This window comes from Macrobrachium rosenbergii, chromosome 16 (assembly GCF_040412425.1).
Source record: "Macrobrachium rosenbergii isolate ZJJX-2024 chromosome 16, ASM4041242v1, whole genome shotgun sequence".
Lineage (NCBI taxonomy): Eukaryota > Metazoa > Arthropoda > Malacostraca > Decapoda > Palaemonidae > Macrobrachium > Macrobrachium rosenbergii.
This window is the reverse complement of record NC_089756.1, coordinates 18,950,749-18,973,085: the sequence shown is the minus strand read 5'-3', so window position 1 is coordinate 18,973,085 and position 22,337 is coordinate 18,950,749. Positions and strand designations below refer to the sequence as shown.

General features: G+C 37.2%; 1 protein-coding gene across 1 annotated transcript; it reads right to left on the bottom strand.

Annotated features, from left to right (window-relative positions):
- Window positions 1-1,397: 1,397 nt before the first annotated feature.
- CBP (sarcoplasmic calcium-binding protein) lies at window positions 1,398-21,164 on the bottom strand. Its single transcript, XM_067118541.1, has 7 exons — window positions 20,625-21,164; window positions 19,039-19,086; window positions 16,550-16,678; window positions 5,689-5,856; window positions 5,043-5,186; window positions 2,471-2,551; window positions 1,398-2,323 (listed from the first exon to the last, which is right to left on the bottom strand). The coding sequence occupies exons 1-7, from the start codon at window positions 20,718-20,720 to the stop codon at window positions 2,177-2,179; spliced, it is 813 nt and encodes a 270-aa protein (XP_066974642.1). The 5' UTR covers window positions 20,721-21,164; the 3' UTR covers window positions 1,398-2,176.
- Window positions 21,165-22,337: the final 1,173 nt, after the last annotated feature.

Genomic DNA, 22,337 nt, shown 5'->3' with positions numbered 1-22,337 from the left:
CACTCAAAAGTTCTCCTTCACAAGCATACACCGTCACATGTGAGAGTTCGAGTCTGACCCCGAGCACGGACTGAAGAAAATGTGACCCGTTTCCCGTAGAACCCATTGCAATTCTGTTGACTTAAAACACTGAATGACATCTTAACAAGTTGTCAATTGTGGAGTTAAAATGGATGTGCAATGAGAAAAAATAGCGATTAAGACTATCAAAATCCCTTTGCTACATATCGAATGGGTAGACTTCGACAAGGCAATCCTCACCCCGAGAGTAAAACCATTTACAGATTCCTCCTGTTATCTTGTATTAACCTCACCAGTTAGTAGGGACCTGAATCTGATGACAAGGAACTGAGACGATGTATTAAATTTCTTCATACTGGACCCACCAACACAGTATAAAATGCTGTGCTTGTTTTCCAGATCTTGTTCAATCAATCATGATTCTTAACGCCATGAAATAGCTTTAAATACTAGTAAACTTCTAGGTAAATCTACAGCAATACTTAAAACCGAAAACCAAGTTAGCAAGTCTTCTCTTGGCATACCAATTTATTGATGAAATTAAAGGTGTATCCTACGTATTTCCCAGACAACGGTGGTATGTAAATACATTCAAAGAAACGAATCACAGGTATTCATGGTTTGCTGTAAACAATGGTACCATTCATTTTATTTCTTAACACTAAATGCTCATTCCCCCTTTTCTTGTAATTATCCATGGGTGATAAACTTTAAATATTTGCTTGAATCGAAGCAATCTCTGTAGAATAATGGTCATAAAATACAATTCCGATGAAAATGTTTGAAATATATAAAACATTGTTTAAAAACTTGTTCCAAGTGATTTTGCTCATCCTGAATTTTAAATCTGCATCATATTCACACAATGGAGTATGTGTACTTTTTAATAACAAGGCGACAAATACCTCTTTACTTCACGATTTCCTCAATTTTTTAATGCACTTGCTCACTCCTGTCAATAAACACTGAAACCAAACGAGAAATAGGTGAAGAGAATTTAACCTGGTGTTGCTGTCCACGGTAGATTCACTTCAACACATTTGTGCTCTCATCCAAACTGAAATTATTTTTCTTCATAAACTTTCTAGTCAGAGTCAATATTTGCAGGATAAGGCATACCCAAAGGTGTAAGGAAATTAAGAAGTCAAGAGATCTTTCTTGGCATTCATACATAATGACATAGGTAACTGAAGAAAATAAAATGTTACAGTAAAACTGACTTCTTGTTGAGTCCATAAATATTTCTTCGTCACTGAAAATCTGGCCTCAATATGCATGGCGTTCTACTAATGCAAACTAATAATGGCTTTCTATTTCACAAACTATTCATGGTGTTCTATTCTGGCAAATTTTAATGAAGGAATATGTCAAACAGCTTTAAATATTAACTTTATTACAAAAAACATACCATTTGCAAAATCTACACAATTATAAAAGTGCAGTACAGTACTTAACAAGCTACATTTCCTTGGAATGAATTATGAGTTTACTGAAAAACAGTTGTGGTATATAGTTATATATAGCTATGGCATGTACACATTCTAAAGGATCTTACCGAATATAAAACACACCCTTTGCAAAACTCTACATAAGTATAAAAGCACAGTACTTCAAAAGCTGCATTACCTTGGAAGGAATTGTAATTACAGTACACAAAAATAAATTGTGGTCTATAGTCAGAGAATGTGTACATTCCACAGGATTTTAGAATAACTGGTTTATGATGACTAACATGCATCACTTCACTTGCTGCATCTAATTAAGAATACAGTATTTGCATAACATCACAGTACAAAAAACCTTATTCACATGTTAATATAAATTAATTCTCCATTGCTGCAAACAATCCATAATTAAGTTAAAAATACACATTGAAGGTCAGTGTTGCCATTATATGAAAATAGTTCTGCACTTCAAGTGCAATAAACTACCTAAAAATAATTGACCATTTCTAGTAAAATATCCATGACTGTGGATCTGTTTTCTTCCAATTTATTAAACTTCTAACAACACAGGGTAACGATCTCCTTCACCATTGGCACTCTTTCCTAAACATTCAAGATATGTACAAATTTTATATAAAATATTCCATAATCTCAAATTCTGCATTGCATTAGCTACCAACATTGAAGTACAGTAGGGCCAACACTGAACTTCACTGGGACAACGGTCCCCAGAAGAGCTTACTGGGTCGTGCCTCGTCTTCCGAGAGGAAGAAATCACGTCCAAGTTTGACAAACTCCTTTCTGCTCAGCTTGCCATCACTATTGAGATCTATCGCAGCAAAAGATTCCTCTGCATCCTGAAAAGAAACAAAAGTCCACAGTAATTGGGAACCCTTATCCAAGATCAGGTATTTTTCAATGGCTTTACTGTTACAGCCACTAGTGGCTACATTTTTACATTTGAAAAAATAATAATAATAAATAAATAAATAAATAGTACTCACTTGCTCTGTAAGACCTAAGCAAGAATAAAACATTTTGAATTCCTCCAAAGATATCTCACCACTACCATCACGGTCTACTGCCTGCAAAGAAAGGATCACATTCAACCAGAGTAATTTTTTCCCAATTTCATGTCCAGTACATGTAAACCTTGTTTATCTATTTTCTGAAACTAATCATTTCAGCAAAAAGGCTCATATATTTGCAGACTTCCGAAGTATAAGATTCTTCTTTTTGTCGTCACCAAGAACCATTTTATATGCAGATGATAAATTGGACAATCATATGAAGTAGATTTTTGCATCAATTAGTTACTCTCAAGGCTTAAAAAAATTTGTTCTTAAATAAGAAGTGGAGCGAAGTTAAAGATGTTGCAGAGCTAATTAGGAAAAGAACAAATGGAACAGACGAAAAGTAAACAGCAGAAGGCAAAAGGGCCACTGCACAGAACCTTCAATACCATCTACAGTGATGAATGATGATCTCCACATGGAAGAATAAGAGGTCATGTCTTCAGTGATTCTAGTCACTCAGTATACAGGAAGATGACAGCAGCTACCCTAACAATGACATTGGGAATTTTAGATTTACAGTAATATATTGTACAGTACATAATTTTTGAAAGGGCCTCTTGTATGTTATTCATAAAAATGTCCAAGTTCCAAGAATTTCAAGGCCAACCCTGTGGGAATCAAGCATTTTGACTTAGTCTGGTTACCAAAGTCAAAATGAGGGAAATCCCAAGTTTCAAGGCAGTTTCTCTGGGACAGTGAATGAGAAGGCAACAATAGTTTCATTGAATAAAGCTTCATCTGGAAGGCAAACTGATAAGAACAGTGAGGGTACACAAGAACTACTTCAACTATAGCAACCAATAAATGTCATGATGGGAAGCTTGTTAGTTTGACAGATTAATCACATGGGCGGATCAATGTCGACTAATTCATAATTTTTGCGCAGCTATATTGATAAATGTAAAAACTCAGATACTTTACAATTCAACTGGGTTCATGGATTGCATACCACCTAAACAATTCAGTGAATATAGCAATTACATGACTACCTTGATGCAAGTTGTCTATGCTTCTGCTAATTTTGAACACTATACCATTAGCAAACGGAAAGAGCAGTTATTAATATTCATAGAAATGCAGATTATAAATGACTCATTAACAGAAAATAACAAAATTACTAAAAAAAAATAAAATTGATGAAACTGAAGACACACCAGTATTAAGGTAAATTAACAAGAATGTGCAGTATAATCATAACAGGAAGATCTGTAATGACAGTAACAGTACAGTGCAACAATTTCGAGAATAATGCACTACGGTGAAAATACACAGGTCAGCCATAGACCAAGGCATACAGCTGCTTTCCCTAATGGTGTCATCACATAATACTCTTTCATTCATAAATGTGATCTGAGCACGATAAAATGGCAACTGAAAGGTTGGGTATTGGTGCAGTTTTCCTTGTTATTTGGAAGGACTGTACTAATGATTCTTCCCAAACCAACAAGATTTCTTTCAAGTCACTGTATTTTTAGCTTGTCAGTTACTTTACATAGCCCACCTATTTAATTTATAAAGCCTTCCACTTTCTTTTACTTGCTTTTCTTGGAATATTAGGTATGGCCATACCTCTTTAACTTGATGCAGATCGTCAGACTTTATAGAAAAATCATAAGTTTTTTTTTTTTTTTTTTTTTTTTTTGCCTGCCAACCTCCCACCTGTGCTTTAGCAGTTAAGTCACATTAAATGCTACATCTGTGCTTTAGCATTTAAGTCACATTAAATGCTAAATCTGTGCTTTAGCAGTTAAGTCACATTAAATGATAATCTTTCCTTCAGTCATGTCATACTTTGAGCTCATTCTTATTCAGCTGTTCTGATTATCTCAAGATACTATTCGTACCTGGCTGTATTAACATGCAGCAGCATGGCTACAAGTGACTTCACCCGAGGAGATTCATTAGAAAAAAAAAAATAATTTCTCACGCGTCAGTAACTTTATCTTATCTATTCCTGAACTAGCCGGTAATGGTACTTGTCCACAACTTCAATTGGTAGTCTTCCAAAATGGGGTTCTCATGTATTAAGTTCCTACAGTTGGGATGAAGACTGGATTACTGTTGCAAAATGCTCAGTTAACTAGGATAAATCCTTGTTATACTGGATAAAAATGTAACTTTTTCATTTAGAACATACTGTCTTGATATTCTAATTGATCTTAATTTTTCTCACTACAACACTGTCATTCTTAGGCTAAACCTATTCCACAGGCGTAAAAAAAATTGCAACAAAGCTTCAAGACATATCCATACATCTATTTAAAAATATCCTCTCTCTTCTCAATACCGTACTCAACTTTTTTTGTATGCATTCACAATTAGGATAATGTACATCAAAAACACTTAGATATGCACATTCAATGGATTCTAAATCTGCATAGTTGAAAGAACGTTTTAACAATTTTTAAGCTTTAAAAATGTTAAGGTATGTTATATTAAATAATTCATGACCGTCAAGACAATAAGATGAAAATGGCTTTAAAATACTCGTATACTCTACCTTAAAGAAATATGCCAAAGGACTAGCCACTCTCTTGCGAAGATCCTTGGTATTAATAACGTGCTCCATCTGCGTGAGGAATTGCTCCTGCCCAATGAAGACATAGGGATCGCCAGAAGCACCCCACTCCTCCTCCCACACATGCTGCAAGGGTTCATAATCATATATTCTTGTTAACATATATCTTAATGCATAGGCTGATGGAAGGGGCAACCTATAATGGCCTCGTCTAGTCCAGGGCTGACGACAACAAAGACAAGCAAGAGAGTGTGTGAAGCTTAAATATGACAGAAGCAATTTGCTAAGCTTTCATGATGGAACAGAGTAAGATCACACTTTTTTCAGAAAATGTTTTTCACAATTCACTTATTTAGAAAGTATACCACTACCAGTAGATTTGCTGTACTTCGTAATTCAGTACGACCATTTATTATAATACTGAATATTTCCTTTAATTTCAACAATAGGCCTTCTGAGCTTTCATCAATATCAGATCATTTCATCATTATAACTATCATTTCACAACAACACAGTTCAGAAAATCTTAAATGCTAAGCACTAGAGAGAGAGAGAGAGAGAGAGAGAGAGAGAGAGAGAGAGAGAGAGAGAGAGAGAGAGAGAGAGAGAGAGAGAGAGACTGTCTTACCCTCAGGGCATCGGTAAATCTGCTGATTTCCTTTTCGGAGAGGTGACCAAATTGGGCGAACTTCCGGACAAGGGCTTCGAAGTCGTCCCACGACACGACTCCGTCTTTGTTGACATCCATCATCTGGTGGTGCGTTCTCATCTTCTGTCGCCAAAATGGTGTCTGGCCCTGCAAAACAATAAAAACATTACTGTATGATTACTACCGTCAAGCGGAGCTGTCTGGTAACTCCGTCTGACTAGGCTCGACAAGATAGCACGAGGACTTACAATGGTAATTTAAGTCTGTTTTCTCATGGCAAAATGAGATATTGTTTTCACATCTGCCCTTCGTGAAGGACGTTGAAGGGCGTCGGGTACAGTTACTGACAGGATAATAACAGTTGCAGTTTCCCCCCCCCCCATTTCAGCCATGAAAGGCCCGGTCATCAGTTACCGGCTGGGGGCTGTATCTCGACTTCAACTTTTACACCCTAAACCCGGTTATGCACAATTACCATGTTGGAAAGATGCTCAAGAGGAATTTATATATATATATATATATATATATATATATATATATATATATATATATATATATATATATATATAATATATATATATATATTATATATATATATATATATATATATATATATATATATATATTATACATTATCGCAGTATTCTCTCACGAAATAATAAAGGTCTTTTTAGACCCTGATGATATTAACGGCCACTGTAGTAATAATCATAATTCTGTATAAATACCCCACGAAAAAGAAACACACTGGTAAATAAGCCAATATTCATTCCTTATGAACAAACGCAATGACTGAATTACACAAGTACATTAGAATATCCAAATAAATAAAATATTGTATTTAGATGTGCAGGACTGTTTAACTTCACCATGAACTCGGAACGGTAAACAATTCGTAGGGAATATATATATGTACAGTACATCCATTTATTGTTAGAAAAAAAAAAAAGATAATCGCTATAGTGGGAAGAACGTAGGCCTGGGTGATGTTCGAACCCAAGGTTTTAAAATAAGCATCCCTTAGTGCACTTTTGCAAAATAATGAATAAAATGTAGGTGAGCAGCATCTGGCTCTCTGAAGGTATTACTTCTTCCTCGCATAGGAGATAACCCATGCGAAAAAAGAGTGTAGACACGTCCAGCACGTACGCGCACGTACGTACACAAGGGATGCTGTGGCGTTTATTCGCTAGACCTCGATGGCGTTACTGTCGTACATTAGAGCACGAGACCGAGGAACGGCGAGGTGCACGTGATGGACAACACTGGACCAATGGCGGCCTGGAGTCGTGGAACTTAAAGACTTAATAGAAAACCGGATCAAAGGAACAAAAGACCGACGTACCGGAGGGGTGAAAAGTATGCATTGATTATGCGGCCCACGGTCTCTGAAAAAAAAAAGTACTACGGTCTGTCCTCTGTATGGATCTCCTATCCAAGTGACGCTTAGGTTCTGATCATCTGATGTGAATAAGAAGCCTGATGATGAATTGTTGTTTAAACCGCTATAAATCTGTCATTCCTATGATTCTGCGCATTCATTATCAAAGAGAATTCCCCCAACTGACAGAAGGGACATTAACAAGACGAAGAATAAATGGAAATATGAGAGTGAGACGAGGATATTGAAGAAAATTACCCACTTAACAGAACGAATTACAAAAAACGCCCCTACGTACTATAATCATTGAGGAACTATTGGCGCGGAGTCACCACCCACCAGATCATCATTCTTATCAAGAGTCAGTGCACTTGGAGAAACCAGTTTTATTAATGCAATTCCAACATTACAATACATCAAGAGACAGACGGACATTTCCAATGCGGATGTCGGGTTGCTAGATATTACCATCTACAAGGTACCAGCAAAAATAAGGGTGAGTTCTGTGCGTAAATTTAAATAACGCATCTGTCCATACCCACAAAAAGCGAGAAATTGTTTAAATTCATGCATAAACGCTTGTGAAGAGAAGGGTGAGTGCCTCTAGCGACAAAAACTTGTTTTAAAGCTCGTGATTTATGCCACTCCCTAATTCTAAACTAACGTAGCATGAAGTTATCCTTGAAGTGGAATAAAAACTGATGTGAAGTTTTACGTTTCGTCCTAGTCGTGTGAAAATGCACGGGTAAGACTTTCTGATGGCGAGATGGGAAAAGTCTCATGATACTGTTATGCATTTATGAATGTATGTAAATGTGTATATACATATATAATATATATAGAATATATTTCTAATTCTTTCTAGTTTACTTTGAGATCACAGGTCATGTGATACCCCTCACAATCAAGAACCGGTCCCCATTGGCAATATTCTCCTTTTTTTATCCCACACGTCGAAATTCTTATACTACCAATTAACCGTTGTGTGTAGCATGCCGCAATATATATTAGGTCTAATTCAACTCGGCAATGTATTAGAAAATTTCTTCAAAAATTGTGGGTCAAACTTGCAAAACAAAAGACACAGGCAACGACGGTGTGCTCGAGGGGGCAATGAGCAAGCTCTTTAATTTTCTCCTTCCCTTTCCTGGCTCGCCACTTCGCTCAGTTTCCATTTAGCACTTTGTTCATGCACATACTGGACGTTGATAGTGCTTGCTGATGGTGCTTATATATGAAAAGAAATAAAGTAATAAAATAATGAATTACAGTTAAGAAATACTGTCTCCCATAGATGTTAACTATCATAGTCTAACTGGCTGTCTTATGATAGGTTACATGTCAAAGCGTAAATGTATTGTAAAGTAAATAACTGATTCTCTTAAATGTTAAAACTGTTGGTTCTTATGTGATCGTTGGACCGTACACACAAAATTAGACAATACTAATTTACAGTTATCTGAAGGGATGAATGTTCACACAGTTACGTGGGAAAAATTTTCATCACCTAGACTAATTCAAATAAGCCTGCATACCATATGCAAAAGAATGATGTGGTTTGCATCACGGAAAAAACAATGGCACGTGTACACTGATTTCTTGTAATCAGATGGATGGATTCATTCAATGCACACATTTATCTGGATTCAAGTGACTTTACAAAACAAACCCCGACATTTGCCCTACAAACTAAAAGATCTATAAATAAATTCCCTCAGCGGTACCAAAAACAATGGTTTTGGCACCCAACCAAACAAACCGCATTCTGTGGCATAAATCAAAGCTCTTGTTCTGGCCATATAAACATAAGTCTTTCAGTGACCATACAAGCTAAGTTGTTCGGTTGGCCATGAAAATAAAAATTTCATATGGCTCGACAAACAAGTAGTCTTAATAGTCCTACAAACAAGGGGTTTCAGCAGTCATTAAAAAACAATATTTTGTGGCTATATAGGCAAAGTAATGCTTATAGTGGCAATGAAAAAGTATTAAATTTGCTTTCCTTCACTTCTTTACTATAACCTTATCTTTCAGGTACAATAATACTGACACGAACAAGGTAGATTCGTGCCAAACTGGTGTGCTCAAGATTTCGGATCTTTCCTGCATAGTGACCCCGCAGGGTTTTAACCCCGTATGTATCACCTTTGCGGCGTGTTTAGTACAAGCCTGTTGGGGATTTCCGTATAAACAAACAAAAGACTGTAAATATCAAAGATAATAATCCCAAGAAATATTATTCCCAGAAAACGACCCCCGAACTTTGTTGGGGGTCACTATCTAGGAAAGATCCAAGATTTCATAAAACAAATTTAAAAACGTTAAAAATTAAATATAAATTCCCCCATCTTAATAGTAAGCCAAAAATGTTTAAAAGAACTCACCTACTAACAACATTTACTATGGATGTTGTTATTACAGTGCGTACATTATAAGGCATTTTACCTTTTGGTTCAGTCACGTAATCATGACTTTCTTTTTTTTTTTTTTTAGCTTATATCGCTTTTTTACATACTATAATACCCACCTACTCCATCTCTGTGTACGCTATGGAGACAATAGGCCTATACCTATGGATATACAGACCATAAAATCTATACCACTATAACCATAAACAAATCCCTTAGTCATATTATATATCCGATACTTTCATCATGTAAAAGCAACCATTTACTTTTGGCTGGTGGAAAACTTTGAATTCAAAGGAAATTTGACGATCTGAGCGGTTGGTCTAGCGTTTGTGAAGCCTTTGAAATTACTGTACAAATATTTTCCCATGGACAGAGGCATAGCAGTCCTTTTCGCACACTAAGGATATATGCACTTAAAAACTAAAACTACAAAATCTTAATTAAAATTATTTGTAGCTGAATTTCGTTATCCAGTTCTTGAGTCACGAGAGAGAGAGAGAGAGAGAGAGAGAGAGAGAGAGAGAGAGAGAGAGAGAGAGAGAGAGAGAGAGAGAGAGAGCTTTCATCCCAAGATATGAGTGCCATATTTCTAACACCAAAAACAGATGAGAAAATAGTGGATTCACTTGTTCATTTCATGTGCAATTTTATTCGCGCTCCATACATACGTGTGTGTAATATAACACCGTTACATGCAACTCAAACCGACGACACGTCATAAAATAAAACCACACATACATACGCACACACAACTGTCAAACCAACGATGACAACCGAATCTCTCACGCGACACCGGCATCCTTTGCACGAGGAACTTCAAAGATCAGGGAAAGGGTTGTATTAATATCCCTTAATTATCATTTAATCTACATTCACCAATAAAGGTTGGCTGATCCATTCTCTCCTTCACACTTTGTTACAAAATTTCAGCAAACAGTTTTACAGAAGTTTTATAACAGCTATGACCAAATGATGTTTATGCAATGATCTTTCTAGTCGTGTAACTTGGATCATTGGAGCTTCTAAAGTTCGAACTTGGTGCAATTTACTCCTGGCTCTCATGAGTGATATAATTTCCATCATCATTTTATTTTTTATTTTGCCGTTTCTCTTTAAAATAATTTACTCAACCTCAGTAACTATTTTTCCAAACCTCAACGTTCCTACAGAAGAATGTAGAACGCGAAAACGAAACCAGAGCAGCCACGTGGCGAACTTGCACTGAAACTCTGATAACCCCAAAAGCAACATAACCTCAATTACAATTCCTTCTCTGACCTCCACTTACCCCCAACCCCCACTACTTAAGGACCCTGATTCACAACAGAACTGTCCGAAGACATTAAAAGGAGTCTGCGCAGTTCATTCGTTTACATTCTTTTCAGCGATACTGAAATCCGTGAAATTCAAAGACCGAATCGATTACAAGGAGGATTAGACTAATGTAGCCATGAACGACTACCGAATTAAGAGTTTTTGTTCATACGTTAAATCTATTAATACTCCTAATTCCACGACAAAAAAGATTAAAACTTAACCAAATGATACACATGAAGCTAGATTATATCTACAGAAACATTACGCATCACAGAAACCAGTAGACGCCACAAAGACTTGCAATGTGATACGATCTTCAAATTATTCACATGACGTATTTCCTCTCTCAGCCCCGCCCCCTCATCTCTCTCTCTCTCTCTCTCTCTCTCTCTCACACACACACACACACACACACAGATCTCCCGATATCAACTAAGGTAATCCCTAATCATAAGGCTTCATGATATTAAGAATATTTCAAGGTGTATCACTTTCCGATGCTCCAGTCCCTTGTTTTCTTCTGTCCATTAAGTCAGGAATAAATAAAAGGCTGATTCGTCAGTCTATCCATTAATGAAGAGACAAAAGAAGAATGATCAGGGAGGGGGAGGGGGAAGGAAGACGATATGAAGACAGACATAATGGAGTTCCCACTTTCATGGTGATAAGTTACTACCTTAATCTGTCACTATGGCTATCGATGCGATGCGAAAAGTGGACAATTATCACCGTCACACGTTGGCCATGACTGTCAAGCTTTGAAGTGGACCTTAATGCCACTCAAAATGAATTTAGGTCTGGCCTAGGCCTATATTTACCTTTGTCTAACTCGTACCTATTAATTAGTCTCGCCAATCAAACCGTTCCTATACGCGTTCACCTAGTGTCCTGTGTCCGGATAATTAAATAGGTTGCGAACAAATTAAACAATCTACGTCCCCTTCTGTAATAACCTCAACCCAAGGCTCAGTAAACTGAATTTAATGTAAAATTACGCCAGTTAATGGCAAAATACGTAGAGAAAATACTTTTAAGCTGACACCCCGACTTATTTCACATCTGACTATAACTGGCATCTAATAACACGCAATTAAATCTCGAAAGTTCTATTCATATAAAAGTAAGTTTACAATAAAATCATATATAGACACAGGAGAGAGAATATTCTCTCAATATCACCGTAAGGGTCAACTGGCTGGAGCAATAAAGGATAATTAAGCCAACAGTGGACAATGCATCACATTCACAACGAATAGTAGGCCATCCTTTCGTTTACTAAAGAATGATACGAAAAGGCAGACCGGAATGCCAAAGTATTATCTTGACAGAGCGTCAGAAAAGTATGACTGCACTAAAAAACCTAGCCATCCAATACAAGGATATTTCGTTATTTTTGTTTCATACGTTCACTTTCCTATGATAAATTAATTTCCCACGATTCACAGACAACTCTGCATCAGCTTGTAATTATGATCAACACCTCACACGTTAAATCATTTTGCAACCCACTTTCTTTGCTCAGTGAACGTGACTTTTGCAATGGATATTGCCGAAAGTCCAGACTCAGGGTCATTCCGTGGAGAGAAATCTGTGAATCATGAATGGGATGAAAAGCTGTTCACGAAAAACAAATGGCTTTCCTTCAAGACAAACGCTCCAGCCGATTACGTCAGCACCGAGGGCAAACAAAGTTTTGGCGGGAAGGAAGCACTCCCATTTTGTTCGCTTAAGGATTAAAAACGGGTGAAACTTGGCCAGAGACGTAAACGACTCCAGACAACAATCATACATGCTTTAAAAATTGTAGTTTAACATGTGCTGGTTGTTTGATTTTTCGAGGCTGTCAGGGTTACAGGATTGCTTTTTTTATTGGCTCCTTGTATCATGCGTATCATTGCATTTCACTTGTAAATCCAATTATTTCATCCGGGCGAAATCAGAAGCCGTCAGATAGGAATTATTTTTTCTTAGATCAGATTAAATGAAAAAAGTATCCATCAAAAAACCAAAACCTCTGGGACCAAACCAAAATACATCAAAATTTGTCGCCAATTTGCCGAAAAAAAGACAAACTACTATAATTTTCATCTTTCAATTACTATTATGTGTTATTTGTGTCATTCTCGCCCCCTCTCCTGGCCCACACACGTTATCGTGTCATTCTCGCCCTCTCTCCAGGCCACATTTCAAGATGTGATGCATGGACTACTGCCAAGTTCGTCCTTTTGTTGCTAAATGTATGTGGATAACGATGAGTCAGCATATTGCCAGTGCCGTTACTTGGAGCAAACAACAAAGTTAAATATTTCCAAGGTAGTGTACCTCTAGATTATTTACCAACTTTCCTTTGAGATATTTCAGTTCTAAAACAAACTAAACTGAATGTCTGAGTAAGGTGTGCGCGCTCGCGATATATCATTTAAGCCTCGTGCCTAGATCTATCATTCAAAGCTGGCAGTACAAAGAATTACTTCTAAGAAAATAGCTACTGAATTAAACCGCAATGAATATACAATACGCTCACAAGTATACTGTGTAGCAATTAAGTCAGATAACCTCTCGATTTCGTTACCCCGCCATCCGTTGAACATCAAAGATGCAATTTCCAACAACCAAACATGAATGAAAAAAACTGCGCATCTTATGCCTATTCAAGATATGAAGGGAGCCCATAAAGGCCAACCCGAGTGTCTACGTGACTGAAATCAGGAGACGGTGCAAAGGGTGAAAGGGGGAGTGGCTGTTAAACCTAAACCACGGGGAAGGATCCGGACGAAGGGCATTCATTAGCCCCGCCTTCTTGATTGCGGGTCATCCCAACCCCCAAAGGCGAGGAACGATGCTACGTGCTGTCCTGCCGAGGAGATTGCGTACCTGGCAATAGGTCTTAACTAAAGGTTACCTGTCTTAATAAATCGGACATGCCTATCCGCCCCCATCATCCCCAAAACCACCAACACGGGCCCTGCCCATGACTGAGCTTGACAACAGCCACGGAAAAAAAAAACTTGAAATAACACCCCTGTAATCTCATGCTCTCTCTACCGGAAGGAGAGCTAACAACTGTTTATAAGCAATATGAACACATTCTTGGATTTCAATGGAATACTATTCGACTACTCTTACATTTTTTAGGATTATAGGAGGTTACAGCTAATTAATCATCCGTCAGCGTTAACGTTAACTTACAAAGTTGCTCATTTCAAATTTTAAGTCTGTTTCATAGTCTCGGAGTGGGCTTAAGTCACGCGCACGTACTTGTTTAACTGTACGTTCGCTGTTATCTTAAAGTTAGGCCTACTGATAAGACTAAGCGTGTACTTTAATTATTAAGTTTTCCTTGTATCAATGACGGTGCTGGTTGAGTGCCTTATTAACACGAACAATTTTCCTGCCATTAATACGGAACTAGTGAATATTTATATATTTAAAACAAAAAAATCTTGACACAACAGTCCCACTGTTCAAGGTTTGTAAAAATAGAACAAGCAACATTTCCTCTTCAAAACAATGACTGCAAAAACCTTGAATACAATGCTGAACCCTTGTTTATTTCTTATCCATTCATATGCTTTCTAATTCCAGTTTTGGAGGCAATGCCTTGGCACGATTATCCTAAAGAGCATCCAAACCACAGCAGGCGACACACTGAACTAACCACTAAATGACAAGACAAAATCGTAGTCTTCGGTGCTTATGAATGAATACTTTTTACTATAATTACCGCAGTGTGAACTGCACAATATCTTTCCAAACAGCCTGAATCCTTAACGATAAAACTGGGTTATCAGCGAATGTGAAAATATGATCTGGCTTCATGTGCACTGACTCCCAGCTGGTTCTGGAAACCATAGACCTAATGCCACAGTTAATTACCTAAGTGCATCATCTCTAAATTCACTCCACCTGACTATTTACTTCCCATTAATACACCCTCCAAAATCCTATAAAAACGGCCATTCACGTAAGTCAATGCATTTTCAATTATTTGCTAAAGCCATAAACAAAATCAAATGCCTCTTCCCTCGTAAAAGGATAAACGTAAAGATAAAACTACAATACACCAAAGAACCACAAAACCTGCATCATATTTGACCCTGAATGTCAATGGTGACGCATGCACGAACACCACACGCACGCGAGCCAACACAAAAACCTTGTTGTTGTGGTTTTTTTTATTAGTTTTGCTGTGGCTATCCGACAATTCTTTCGCGACTACGAAAATCTATCAAATAACGAGGATAACTGAGGCAAATATTGCAGTATTTAAACAAATGCGTTCCAAACTGCAACCACCACTTTCTAGCGAAACGCTCCGCCTGGTAAAATCGTTTGTGCATTCGTACCCGCACTGGCCTACCAGACACCCTTGGGTATGGTCTCTTGGGACGATTACGGACAGGCTACATATTCCACACGACCTTCGCACATGTGACCAATTCTCCGTCATTGAATTTTACTGTACTTTTCTGTGGCAAAGCTGGTAGAGATTCTGGGGGAACTACACAGGACAAAAGCAAAGTTGGGCAATGCTCACATTACTAATTCCAATGTTGTTATAGTGCCACATATAGCCAGCTATGCACTGGACAAATCATGCGTCCAAGAAATACGGACGAGTGAAAATTCCAAATCAAGACAAGAGCACGCGTTAACCTCTAATACTTTATCAGCTTATGATGTTTTTGCCTTTACAGTTTTTATAAACGTAAAAAATTCCTGAAGGCATACCAATTATATGCGGGCTCTACGTGTTTTCTTAAAACTTTTGACATTGAACACATGTGTTTCCCACAAAAATACGGTATACGTACATACATACAAATTATATATATATTTATATATATATATTATATATATATATATATATATATATATATATATATATATATATATATATATACATACATACAGTACATACATACACAAACATATATATACACAGTACATATATATATATATATATATATATATATATATATATATATATATATATATATATATATATATATATATATATATATATATATTAAAACATTGTGTGGGGGGATTGTTTACTTCAAATTCTACTCACAAATAAGCCAGGCAAATTTATTTCCACCGACTTAACGTGGACTATAGAGACAAGATATACGGTAGAGTACACTTAACTATTATCAGAGGTCCCAGACAAAGGAGTTGAAAGAAGCTGGATCCGGTATCCTAGCGATGCATCATGTCACCGGACTCATGCTTGCAGCTTGTTTACGACTCAAGATTACTAAAAGCAAACACTCCCGCCTGCTTATCAACCTATGAGGAAGAATGACATGCATCTAGCTACTGCAATAAGATTAGCAACGCTAGACCCATGAAAGATGCAAGCTAAAACTATGCTGTCTAACCGGAAAACGGGATTCTGGTGGGATTCTTGAGAGGACGATCGTGTGTGTTGAAGTGTTCGAATTCCGGCCATGCTTGGTTACTGTGCACTTAAGACTCTTTTCGCTGTTAGCTACTTTCGTAATAAAAATAGATGCTCTTGCCTATTGGGTTCTTTCAAGGAAAGAGAATAAAGCACCATTCATCAAAATACACCAATGAATAAAGCACCATTTCATCTGAAGACACTTTTTTTTTATCTATTTGTGCCTCCTACAAGCCAACGCAGGATCAACTTCCTAAAATAGTTGTTGGCAAGATCACCCGTTAAAAAAAAAAAAAATTAACATACACGTTTCAGGATACTCACCTTCTTGTAGCGCTTTCCAGGCCGCGTCTCTCTATCCGAATCAGAGGAATCGGACGAGTCAGACCTTGTATACCTCATAGCTTTGGCGCCTTTGCTGCTCGAGTAATACCTGGACAACCTTACTTCGCTCTGCGGAAAGAGGAAAAAAAAATTACTCGCACAATAAAGGATCAGGTATCAATGGGAACACGCATCCCCCGTCCAGCTGGTGCTTTTATTATGCCTGGGTACCACAGTTTCAGATTCTAACTAGAAGTCTTCATAAAACAGTAAATGTTCCAACGAACAAACCTCCAAAATTGGATTCCGCACTTTAATTGGGAAACTTTTGGAATATGGTGACTATTTTACTTTGGCCAATCTGTGGTCAAATAACTGGAAGATGCATAGTAATCTAAATTTATTAAGAAACCTTCATTTCAAGTTTCTTTAATTCAAGTTTAATCACTACCTTTAATTTAGGTACTCTTATTAGTTCAAGAATGTATTTCAAAGAGTATTCAAATGCGTTTTACATAAACACAAGCAGATGTGTATCATATTTCTTACTTCCGCTCCCAGTTGAGCATTTAAGCCTGTCAGTTTTACATTGTCAGTATTTATATAATTTATTATAACAGACGCCTATTATAAATTATATAAATACTAACAGCATAAAACTGTGAAGTCACATTAGCATAAACATCAGTTGAAAACAGTTTTTATAAGTTACAAACTATACCTTAAGGCCTAACTAAACAAAGCCAAATAATACTTTACATGTAAATAGGAAGAGCATTAAAATGTATTTGTGATCACCATGTAGTAAAAACAAGTTCACATTAAAGTACATTATAACTTTACTTCCACGTGTATCCATACATATATAATTAAGTTCATAAGCATATATAAACTTGATGAATAATGCCCTCACACTTTAAAGGTCAGGAACTCAACTAGACAGTAGAGTACTTGGGCCCTGTTTTGATAAGAGAGAGAGAGAGAGAGAGAGAGAGAGAGAGAGAGAGAGAGAGAGAGAGAGAGAGAGAGAGAGAGAGAGAGAGGGGGGGCAAATACCTAGTTATTTACCAAATCTAACGAACACAATTATTGACGATAAAGACGATATGCAATTATAGACGCTGAGACTATCAAGAGAAAACATGTGATACAGCCGAGCCTGTTTGGTCTCCTAAACATGGCGGCTACTCTGCTGCGTGCGAATCCTAAAATGAATACTGACACATACAATGAACGAGTGGCAGAGTAGGCTTTTGTTAATTTTACAACCCTTGGTTTGTATCTTAACGAAAACCAAGTATCATCTTTAGAAAATTATCCGTAAATGAACAAGAACTGGCATAAAAATCTGGGTTAACAAGCAATAGATGTCAGCCCTTTGAAAGACTAGCCTTGTTCTACTGGTTTTATTGGATACAGACCTGATTTCTTTTTCCAAATTCCAATCTCAAGAATGATGCAAACCTTATCTTGGTGAGAAAGCCGACGGGTCTGATACAGAACTCGTTTTTGGCAGCAATTACAAGGCCCGGGTTCGTGGCAAACACGGCAAAATTAGGGTACTACTCCTTTCTTTGAAATAACAAAACATCACATAAAGACGAAGTAAACAGTCTTAACCAAAATCTGCACCATGTAACCAATATTGGTGGCAACACTGATGCCACGCGTTCCTGCTCATGTGACACTGGCAGCATACTGGGCGGTATGGTACTTGAAGATGCTCGTGTGACAGCGTTCAAGTCTATCGACCCACTCAAGCTAATAAAGCACACATCAAATTTCATAAAATCACAGGCAAAAAGTCTTCGCATATGTTTATATCGTGCTGCCTTTATCTAGAGTAATGCACACTTCCACATGGTGGGAGCAATACAAGAACCTCCTCATATCACATCTAGTCTTAAATATTATTGAATTTAGAAACGCAAAACTTTGATCAAGGAAAAAATAATGCAACGAATGAATTTTGCAAAGGCAAAGTTCTCTCCATTTAATTTTATGACTGTCAATAGGGAATTAATTTTTCACTGACCTGTTACATGGCATCCTCAATCTAAAATTTACTAATAACTGACTTAGTTCATTTTATCTAATATTTCCGAACTTTACTTATCGCTATGCTCATACGGTCATGTGAAAAACGACATGCACACTCTAAAGCATTACCTAGGCTATACACAAGAACAAAACGGCAATAACAAATACCAGTCCAAACCATGTAAAAGAAAAATTGTCAAAACAGGGGCGCTTGGGTATCTGTGTGAGGGCACGACAGTCCCCGCATATGATTACATCCAATGCACGAACTTTCGTACTACGTGCGTTTCCCCCATTCCGAGACCACTTCATAATATAACAAGGTCTTTCATCGTGGACTGCAGGCTTACAGCCACTGTGAGACCTCACTAATGTGCGTATCAGGACAAATTCATTGGATACTGAGCAATTCTAATATAACGGGAACATTATCCATGTTATCAACTAACCTGCATTGCAGGCAAACAGACGGTTCGTCCGCAGTCGACTTCATTTCCCTGCAAAAGAAAGAAAAGTTTGCAATTTAAAGTTTATCCTGAAGTTCATGATTTACAGTAGGATACAAATAAATAAATAAGCTATGTAAGACCTGGAAATGTTTGCCCTGCAGTGGGAGTGACTATAATTTTAACCTATCCCAAAGGGACTTTCGAAACCCCGACCTAAGAAAATAAAAAAAACGGTGAATCGAAATAAAAAATATCTTAAATACATAAAATTTAAAACACAAAGCTAAATAAATGTGATACAAAATGCAATTGAAGATATGTTTAACTAAAAAACATCCATCCAAAGCTATCTTAATCTTAGCATCCATGGCTGTATCATATTGAATATAATTAATTTGTTAATTTTACACGGTACTTGGTTAAGTAATGTTACTCTGAAATGTATTTAATCAAATACATCAAAGAGCAGTTTACACAATGGACATTATCAACACAAGCCCCATAAATCTTAGTAAATTACTTATTTACGCTATTTGTGCAACGCACACACAAACGTACTCAATAGCAATGGCTGGAATCACTCCCCACATTATCCTACTAGTTGGCAATCCCTTATATCTCTTCCTCCCTCCCTCTCTTTCTCTCATACAAGGGTCGTCCATTAAGCAGTAATGGAACTTTGGCATTCTGAATCGAGGTTCTTTCTTTAGATTCAAAATACACTCATGATAAATTCCATCTAAAAACAGCTCTTCGGTGAAATGCGATAGTCAAAGCAGCACTTGTGGCTTCATACTTACATCTTTGTTCACTGCAGGATATCAACGTAAAGCCAATATTGACAAATGAAGTTTAATAGCGAACAAATAAGAGGGTGCTACTAACAGGTGGTTACATTTAAAGCTTTATCACATCGTAAATAACAAATGTTAAAAGTGAACAGAGTCCTTCATAACACATTTTCATCTGCAAACTGCGATTACGGTTTTCAAGTAAATATTTACCATAAAGGCTTATTACGGGTGTGAAGTATTTTTAGTCTTTAACATGAAGTTTTAACCAATGACAGCCATCTATAAATTATTAACTATAGAAGGCGATTTTAACGCGGTGTACCAAACTTACTAGCCTACCACAGTCTTTATTATAGTAAAGACATGTCACTCTGGAGTCTGGATAGGTTCCAGTACTTTGTTAAATAGGTGTTACGTCAACGGCCGCCTAACAGTTGTGGACAAGTTTTTTCGTTTGCCGTGTTGGGGGTCCCCCTAAGGTCTTAGAAGAGGGATGTTATTGTCCTGGCCTTGGGACTTCCAAGTTCTATCGAGGAATGGAAACGATATAAATTTCAAACCGTTATTCGGAAATAATTGTATTTCTTAACTAATATATGAATTCAAGTCTTTCCTCAGTTTAGTTAACCGCCACAAACCATTTAATTATTCCTAACATGCATACAGGTCTAACACGTTGGGCATGTTAAGGAGCAAAGATCTCCATACCCAAACTTTGTTAAACGGCACGTGATTTCCCATATTCCGCTACACGATACGGTTCTACAAAGCAACGACACGAAAACTATGTACCTTATAAGTGTTGACAACCGACTTCGGACGGACTACGAGCGTTTGAAGAGCGCGTTGCGATCTAAGAGAAGCCGACATGCACCTGGAGAGCGACATCGTTAACGCGCAACTGAGGCTTTGGCTCGACTGAATTGAAGCCGTGCTGCCGTGGCGTCGACCGTCGGTTCAACTCTCCTCCAAAAATCTTCTTCCCCGCCCAAATAGTGCTGCCTCATTTACTACGTAGGAAAATACTGTTCATTAACAGGAGGTTGGTCTTGTCACTTCCAAAAGCTTATAACTACCTTTATAGTAGAAGCTCGTTGAAATTACCGCTGTCAGCTGGCAACAACCGGTCTAAATGTCAGTGTTGGTATTTGAATACTTGGTCTCTAACAGACACAAGCTCTTGTTGAGTTGTAATCAACGTTGAAACTTGGTCTGCATAGAACTATTTCATGTGATTTCTATACAAAATTTCAAAATTAATCTTTAAAACGAAACTGCAGCAGAACGATGTATGTATGTGTTTACGTACACGCGAGCGATCCCATGCCCCATAGTGACAGGCAAAACACCACCGCCATCATCTGGTTGGCTACCCCTTAAAAGTTGCCACTTCTAACTATACTTGAAGTCCCATTCAAGTTAATGTGGAAGTTCCTTTTGGCGCGAGGGCGTAACCTGTGACAAAGATGTGATAATATGTTCATATGTATCTTTTCTCCCCGAAGGCGTTGTTACAGGAGCGAGATGATAATGAATTTATGCTTCAACAATAAAGGAATTAGTTATAAATGCAGGAGAACTATTATGTACACCATTAGTCTAGCAGTATGGTTTTTTGTACTCGTTACAAATTCTGTAAACAACAAAACTGTTGTTTGTGTTGATGCTGAGAGTAAACAGCTATAGTAAAAGTGAAGTTTAACAAAATACTGAAATAAGGTAGAATTTTTTTAACCATTAAATGTCTTATATTTTATTTTACTACAAACAATATATATATATATATATATATATATATATATATATATATATATATATATATATATATATCGGCACGGTTTGTTAAATCCCTCATTTGCTGACATAGGAAATTAGTACCTGACAGCCAGTTGACCGGGGTGGGTGCAGCCATGATTGAAAAGGGCATGGGACTAGCAACTTCATCCCAAAAGAAAATTTTATTGTGGATGCCTTCTAGGGTCAACCTTCAGTGAACAAGAAAGGCACGTATTTTTCTTTTCCAAGATCAGAAAAATTAATAGTATCTTATCTTATTTGTTGATTTCCATTCTCGGTGCCCTTATAACCTGTCAGAGTCTGTCGGAAATAAGAGGAAATGTCACTGAATCGCCTTGCAAAGAGAAAACGCAATCAATGTCGAATTTCGTAAACAGCAAATATATTTAACCGATGCAAAACACCTCTGAAAATATTTTAGATTTGAGATCCCTGATAAAATATACTTCTCTGATGAATATTTTATTTTTTGCTTAACAGTAATACTCCTTGTTGCAATGTCTTTCTACTCCCTGTAATTCTTTTTTTTAAGAACATAGAGCAGTTAAAACATTCAAGCAAAGAGAGAGAGAGAGAGAGAAATACAAAGAAAGAAAGAAAACGGTTCCCAGGCAGTCTGGTGGACTAATCTAGCCCGCATGGAGTCTGTCTCAGTCTTGACCCAGATTGGGCGACTTTCTGTCTCTATATCTGTATTATCCGTCCAGG

Coding starts and splice junctions, on each gene's coding strand:
- CBP (XM_067118541.1), bottom strand. CDS start 20,720: ATGTCGCTCTCCAGGTGCATGTCGGCTTCTCTTAGATCGCAACGCGCT. Junction 5,857..16,549: donor CTGGAAAGCGCTACAAGAAG/GTGAGTATCCTG, acceptor ATTGTTTTGCAG/GGCCAGACACCATTTTGGCG. Junction 2,552..5,042: donor CTTTGGCATATTTCTTTAAG/GTAGAGTATACG, acceptor CTTTCTTTGCAG/GCAGTAGACCGTGATGGTAG.